Genomic DNA, 8,276 nt, shown 5'->3' on the forward strand with positions numbered 1-8,276 from the left:
ACATAATTCCAGGTATGTCTGCTGACCTTTATGACTATCTCCCACTGGTCCTGGAGAAATTCTGGGAACTTCCCCTTATAACCTGAAGTCTATCTTGGGGGCTCCACAAGGGCTTTGTGACTTGGCTTTGCTCCTGTTGCTAATCTGTTGTGTTCCCTTGATTTTCCTGCTGTGGGGGGCTTCAGACTGGACTAACTCCCCATCATGTGTCCACAGTGTTGTCTCTGTCACAGTATGCTCCAGAGAGGGGACATCATGGCTCGAGTTGTTGTGGGGCCGACAGTCCTTTCTGTGCCTTAGCAGCTCCATGCAGTGCAGCGATGTCATCCTCCAGACTTTATGTGTCAATATGGGGGTCTAGACCCTCACTCTCTCTTTTTCCTTCTTGGTTTGCTTCTGTGTGGGCATGGCATGCCAACCCTTCGCCCTAATCTGTAGGTTAGTGTTATCCTCTGTAGCACATACTTCTAAGGGAGGAGAGTAAGTTTGGCTCTGATTTGGGTTGGTCTTGTAGCCCACTCTTTTCATGAACTGCTCCATGTGATTAAGTTACCCTCAAGGTTTGTTGAGTTGTGCTGGGGTCTGCATGCACACTCCCAATTATGTGTAGACATACCAATACTCTGCTACTCGGTGGGTTAGTGCCCTAATCCCCCAGTGCCATCATCTCCCACCCCCATTTCTCCCTCCGACTGCCCCCCTTTCCCCTTCTTTGTGTTGGAATAACATGTACATCCTTGGGTTTGGTCTGTCCCCCCACGTGATTGCCTGTGCCTCAACCTGTACAGTGTGAGATAAGTGGCTTTTCTTCTATACCTACTGTGCTGATTATTCTTACTTCAGGGACTCGTATTGTACTTGTCCTTTTGCGATTGGCTAACTTTGCTTAGCAAAATTTCCTCCAACTCTTCCCATGGGATGATGTGCTTCATGTGATCACCATTGCATTATAGTGTTGCATAGTACTCCATTGTGTGTACCGTGTTTCCCCGAAAGTGAGGCATCCCCTGAAAATAAGACCTCCCCGATAATAAGGCCTCCCATATAATAAGGCCCCCCAAAGCTACTGTAACTCTGGACTCTGGACCATAGCGGTGAGCACCACCACGCAGCTCACTTTTGGCCACAGCACAACCAGAGCAGACAGGAAATGCGAGGTATCTTTTAATCAGAGAGCCTGTGCCGCTGGCCAGGACAAGCTGCCGCCTGCTGCTTGCTCTGCCCTGATGGAGTCTGGCTGACTCACAATTTGACAGGGAGTCGCCTGGGGCAGGAGTAACAAGAAATTCTTGATACTGTAGGATTCACAGTTTGTCTGGTTATGCTGGTTTGTGGTGACAACTACTACCATACTATATACGGGTAATATATTTCTTTTTTGTTATTGTTCAACAATAAATGTGTACTGTATTCTTCTTCATGGAAAAATAAGACATCCCCTGAAAGTAAGACCTAGCGCATCTTTGGGAGCAAAAATTAATATAAGACACTGTCTTATTTTCAGGGAAACAAGGTATGTGCCAGAGTTTTCTAATCCACCCGTTATTGATGGAAATTTAGGTTGTTTCCAAATCTTTACAATTGTGAATTTTGCCACAATAAACACTGGAGTGCAGATGACTGGTCTGGTCTATTTCTGACCTCTTCTGGGTACATGCTCAGTAGAGGGGTAGCTGAGTCATCGGCTAACTCCATTTCCATTTGCTTTAAATAGTGCCAGATTGCTTTCCACAGAGGCTTTCTGTATCTACACTACCACCAACAGTGGAGGAGAGTTCCTATCTCACCACATCCTCTCCCATTGCTCTCTGATTTGGCCTATTTTCAAGGGTGTTAGGTGGTATCTCATCGTTGTTTTACTTTGCTTTTCTCTGATGCCTAATGATTGGGAGCATTTTCTCATATGTTCATTTGCCATTGAGGTTCCCTCCCTAGCAAAACTTCTTTTCATGTATTTTGCCCACTTCCCTGGGGGGTAATTGTTTTCCTCTTTTTGCAGGGTAGCTGGGTATAGTCGATTTTAGTAATAAGCCCTTTGCTGTGTCATTGCTAAAAATCCTCTCCCAGTCTGTGGGTTCTCTTGTTACTCTCTTGGTGAAATCTTAGTCTATCCCACTTGTTGATTTTGGGTTGACCTGTGTGTGTACCCTTCCCTATTGCAGTTAGCCTTTGTATTCCCTGGGTCAAAGTTCTTCGTTTTGTCCCAATTCCTTCACTGATGGTAATGATAGTTTGGGGTTTTACTTCTAGGTCCGTGATTTAAATGGAGTTTTTGTGCATTTTCCTACAGGAAATAGTTTCCAGCACCACTTGTTAAAGAGGGCATCCGCCTTCCACTTGATGCTTTTTGGTCCCTTGTCAAGGATCACTTGTCTATATGCTAATAGGTTTATTTCTGCGGTTTCTTTTCTTTTCCATTGAGTATCTGTCATTATTCCAATACCATGCTATTTTGACCACAGTGGCTGTGTAGTAGGAGTTAGAACCAGATAAGGTGAGCCCTCCGACTTTCTCCTTCTTCTTGAGGAGTTTTCTGCTAATTCAGAGATTTGTCCCACTCCATATGAAATTAGTGATCTGTTTTCCTAATTCTTTAAAGAAGGTTGTTGGTATTTGAATCAGGATAAAGTTAAACTTACAAACTGCCTTGGGTAAGATTGACATCTTTATTATATTGAGTCTTCCAATCCATGAGCATGGGCTAGTCTTACATTTTTTGGAAGTTACTTTTAGTTTCCTGTAGTAGGGTACTGTAGTTTTTCGTGTATAAGTCTTCTGGTTTTTGGTTAAATATATGACTAAATATTTCAATTTGTTCTTGGCTACTGTGAAGGATATTATCTATTTTATCTCCTCTTCCATGGTCTTTTCTGATGTATGTAGCAAACTAATAGACTTCTGTTTATTGATCTTGTATTCTGCCACTCTTCCATATTTCTCTATCACTGTCATTACTCTTACTGTGGGGAGCTTTGGGGATTTTCAATGTATAGAATCCTGTCATCTGTAAATAACGATAATTTCACTTCCTCCTCTCCCAGTCGGATACATTTAATGCCCTTACACTGCCTAATGTTGTTAACTAGGACCTCCAGTATGATGTTGAATAAAAGTGGGGACAAGGGGCATCCTTGTCTGGTCCCCTTTTTCAATGGGATTGTTTTAATCTTTTCTCCTTTGACTATGATGTTGGCTGTTGGCTTTTTGTAGATAGCTTGTATTAACTTGAGAAATTCTTCTTCCATTCCTTTCTTCTTGAGTGTCTTAATTAAAAATGGGTGTTGGATGTTTTCAAATACTTTTTCTGCGTCTATTGATATTATCATGTGATTCTTATGTCAATGTGGTAAATAATATTGATGGATATTTGGATGGTAAACCATCCCTGCATCCCTGGAATGAATCCCATCTGATGGATACTATGTATTATATACTTTTGTTGTCTATTCACCAATATTTTGTTAAGGATTTTTGAATCTATGCTCATTAGAGATATTGGTCTATTATGGGGTACCAGCCCCCACAATTGAACAGGTTCAAAGGGCGGTTGTATAATTGAGGGGTATAAGTAAAGAGATATCAAACAAGATAAGGCATGCAATTTCTCACCTCCCAGACAGCCATCATCTCAGCAGCCAGGTCTGTACAGAGAGAGCAAACATATTTCCAACCAAAGTTTATATACACTAGTGGCCATGCAAGCCCCCCGTAATTACTGATAATTACATATGTAACAGGAAGGTGTTGTACAATAGGCATACACATAACAGGAAGGGGATGAACTAGGCTGTACCGCAATAGGAAGTGGAGGTCAGAGGGGCATATATGTTACAAGATGGGCAGACTCTAAAGTCAAGATGGCAGCCAACACTGACCCTCCTTGAGTTGGCTTGACCTTGTCTTTGGGCTCTCCTTCAGGGGAATAAGCCATTATCCTTATCACAGAGATTGGGTCCCATCTAGGGTGGGGCAGACAGTAGGATCTGATTGCCCTGGATGGCTGATACCCTCAGAGAGATAAGTTTTAGGCAGCTGACCAACAAGTGTATAGACATTAACCATTTGTTAACAAGCAGCACCTTAAGTTTGTCGTATAATATGGGAGGACAACCTGGGGAATAAACTGTCTATATTCCTGTGGGATCCTTTCCCTGTTTGGGTATCAATGTCATATCAGCTTTGTAAAATGAGTTTGGGAGTTTGCCAATCTTTTTATGTGCTCTGAAATAATTTGTGTTGGACCCATGTCAGCTCTTCCCTGAATGCTTGGTAGAATTCTGTAAAGCCGTCTGGTCCAGGAACTTTTTTCATTGGTAATTTCTTGGTAACCATGTCTTTTTCTTCCTTTGCTATGGGTCTGTTGAGGTTCTTGACACCTATCTGGGATAATCTAGAAAGGGATTGTTTATCCAAGTATTTGTCCATGTCTTCCACATTATTGAACTCATTGGAGTACAGAATTTCACAGTACTTTGCAATTATTCTTTTAATCTGGTTGGGGTCCATGGTGATTTCCCCTGTTTCATCCCTCATGCTGGCTATTGATGTTTGCCCCTTCCTTTCCTTGGTTAGGCTTGCCAGCGGTCTTTAATTCTGTAGATCCTTTCAAAGAAGCAGATTTTTGCTGAACTGAATTTTTGCATTGTTCTCTTATCTTCACACTTGTTTAGCCCTGCCCTGATTTTATTTCTTTTCTTTTGCTATTGGAGGAGTTCTGTTGACTCTGTTCTAGTTGCTGGAGGTTTTGTGATAGCCTATCAGTCATAAGTCGCTATTCCTTTTTCATCTATGTATTCATTGTTATCAAGCTCCCTCTGATAACTGCTTTTGCTGTATCCCATAGGTTTGGGTACAATGTAGCCTCATTTTCATTATTTTCTAGAAACTTCCTAATTTTCTCTCTTATCTGGATCAGCATCCGTTCATGTTGCAGAAGATCGTTATTCTTCCACCAATTGTTTGCTCTTGTTTTCCTGGTTGTCCTTGTATTGAGCTCCAGCTTTATGGTGTGGGGGTCCGAGCGGGACGTCTGAGTGATCTGAATGTGCTTGAGTTTACTCAGGCTCAACTTATGTCCCAGCATGTGGTCTATTTTCAAAAATTAATCATGTGCAATGAAAAATAATGTGAGTTTTTATGCATTTGGTTGGAAAACTTCTATCAAGTCCAGTTGCCTAATTATAGTACTTAGCTCTGTAGTCTCCTTGCTGAACTTCTTTCCAAGTGATCTGTCTGTCTCTGATAGTGGTGTATTAAACTCATCTACTATGATTGTTGAATGTGTGATTTCTTTTTCATCTATTGAATAATTTGACGAATTTCATGGATCTCTCATTAGGCGTATATATATTTACTGTGCTCACTGGTTCATGGTCTACTGGTCTTTTGAGCATTATACAGTGCCCCTCCTTGTCTCTTGCTATGGTTTGCACCCTATGGTCAATTTTTTTCAGACAGGACTGTAACTCCAGCTTTTTTAAAGTTGCTGTTTTCCTGGTATATTTTCTGCCAGCCTTTTATTCTTGTTCTCTTTTGTCTACGGACTTAAGATGCATCTCTTCCAGGCAACAGATTAATGGGTTATGTTTTCTGAGCTAATCTGCTAAGCTTTTTCTTTTAACGGGCATGTTGAGGCCATTGACATTCAGAGTTATCACCACATGTGGATTCATTGCTGAGCCCATAATGCTATCAGCACTCCTTCAAACTTAAAACAATGCTAAATAAAAATTTCTTGAATTAATGAATAAATAATGGAATGTATTTTAGTAATTAAAAATAATATAAACTGCATTCATTGCACTGGGATATTATTTTGGCTATTTTTACATATTGGGCATCTTACAAATATGATGTAGTTCCAATTTTTATACGATAAGTGCAACATCATTTGGAAGGACCTGTAAGTGCATACATATTTTTAAAACAAAGTTATATTTGATATATCATAATTTTCATCATCAATCAAAGCAATATTTTCATCATTTGCAGATTGTAAAGAACCTCCTCCAACTAAAGACTTAGAAATTCTGACAGGTTCCTGGCTTGACCAAACATATCCAAAAGGTAAACAGGCCATATATAAATGCCGCCCTGGATTTCGAACTCTTGGAACTATTGTAATGGAATGCCGGAATGGAAAATGGGTGTCTCTTTATCCATCCAGGATATGTCAGAGTAAGTACTTTATACGTTTGTTTAACTTCTAAAAATATTGAAAAATTGATATTGTAGCAATGCTGGCTTAATCAACATTATCATTTACATGCAAAATAATACACTATATTTATTAAAGGGTTCTGATCTGGAAAACTTCAAAAGAGCAAACATACAAACTAATTTAAATACAAAAATCTGTACTTTAAAATGTTTCCATATCTTCAGTGCCATCCTCTAACATCATATCAAATATCCTTGTCCTGAAACACCTACATAGCATATATTTCTTTTAACTGTGTACTAATTTTTCCCTTTTCTGATTCTAGGGAAGCCCTGTGGCCATCCCGGAGACACTCCCTTTGGCTCTTTTGAGCTGACAGTAGGAAAAGAATTTGTATACGGAGCAAAAGTTGTTTATACATGTTCTGAGGGGTATGTAGTCAATTAAAACCTAAATTTAGCTATTAACTGCCATGAGATAGTTAATGAGAAATGTACTAATTTACATTTTCAGTGATTAATCTATTTTTCTGTGAGCATTTTTTTGTCTGTCCACCACTGGTCTCAGTTTGTCATAACGTGGTGGCTTGGGTATTGTGGTGTTGGAAGTTATGCCACCAGGGTTTCAGATACTCATGTTTTAGAAGATTTCCTGACAAAGAAAGGGTTTTGAAATATCCCCTTCGGAGGGATAGTCACTGAAAACCTTATGCAAAGCAGACAAATATTGTCAGATATAGTGCTGGAAGAGGAACCCTGCATGTTGGGAGGCCCTGAAAACATGACTGCAGAAGAATTGCCTTCTCAAAGTCGAGTTAAACTGAATAATGTGGCTGGACTAACGTTGGAGCACCTTTATCTGCTGATGAAGCATGACTCAGAATGAGAATAAATAGCTGCGAACATATTCATAATCAGAACATGGAATTTACAAAGTATGAATCAAGGAAAAGTGGAAATTGTCAAAAATTTGATTGAATACATACAGTTGGATATCCCAGGTTTTACCAACCTAGGAAAAATCCATGTTTGTTCCCATTCCAAAGAAAGATGAGTTAACAAAATGTGAAAATCATCAACTAATGTTATTAATATCTTACCTATGTCAAAATTTGCTGAAGATAATTAAAAATGGCGGCAACATTATATTAATAGGGAGTGCCAGAAATTCAATCTGGATCCAGAAGAGGACATGATACAAGAGATATCAGGGCTAACTTCAGATGAACCTGGATTAACAGCAGAGAATATCAGAAAGTTATTTACTTGTATTTTACTGACTATGCACAGGTTGTTTTTTTGTGTGAACCATAACACACTATGGATAGGAATCCCAGAAATTTTCATTGTGTTCATGAAAAACCCATGTATGGACCTAGAGGGAGTCATTTGAACACAATAAGGTATTACTTCAAAGATTAAAATCAGAAAAGGTGTGTGTAAGGATTGTAACCTTTCACCATATTTATCAATCTGTATAGTGAGAAAATAATTTTAGAGACTGGACTACAGGAACAAGAATGTGGTCTCAAAATGGAAGAAAGGTTTATTAACAACTTTTAATATACAGTTGACACAATTTTGTTTGCAAAAATGAGTTGGACTCAAATTACTTGGTAATGAAAATGAAAGACAGCATTCAGTATGGATTGCAACGCAATGTAAAGGAAAGCCAAATCCTTACAATTGGATGGATAAACAACATCGTGAAAACAATGGAGAAAAGCTTTATTGGACCCACAATCAGTCCTCATGCAAGCAGCAGTGAAGACAATCCCCATATTCCATTAGGAGAATTTTCTGGACAAGATTTTTTTGAAGTGTTCAGGGCAGGATGTCACTTGGAATGCTGAGGCATAACTGACACCAGCCACAGTGTTTCCAATTGCCTCCTATGCATGTGAAGGTTGGACAATGGATAAGGAAAACTGGAGGAGAATTGATGCATTTGTATTATGACATTTCCAAACAAATATTTAACGTGACATGGATTGGCAGAAGAACAAGCAAATCTGTGTCTGAACAAGTGCAGCCAGAATGCTTCTTAGAAGTATCCTTTGAAAATGGTATCAAGATAGATGTTTCAGTCCCTGGAAAAGGACATCATACTTTGCAAA

General features: G+C 39.4%; 1 protein-coding gene across 4 annotated transcripts in view; it reads left to right on the top strand.

Annotated features, from left to right (window-relative positions):
- The window catches only part of CFH (complement factor H), a 75,890-nt gene that overhangs the window by 7,128 nt on the left and 60,486 nt on the right, over positions 1-8,276 (top strand). For all 4 annotated transcript variants that reach the window (XM_045298295.1, XM_045298294.1, XM_045298293.1 and 1 more), the window contains exons 2-3: positions 5,992-6,177; positions 6,486-6,591. In XM_045298295.1, coding sequence (XP_045154230.1) covers positions 5,992-6,177; positions 6,486-6,591 — 292 coding nt within the window. The remainder of the gene's footprint in view (positions 1-5,991; positions 6,178-6,485; positions 6,592-8,276) is intronic.

This window comes from Echinops telfairi, unplaced genomic scaffold (assembly GCF_000313985.2).
Source record: "Echinops telfairi isolate 266 unplaced genomic scaffold, ASM31398v2 ScPeMD7_7424;HRSCAF=8462, whole genome shotgun sequence".
NCBI lineage: Eukaryota > Metazoa > Chordata > Mammalia > Afrosoricida > Tenrecidae > Echinops > Echinops telfairi.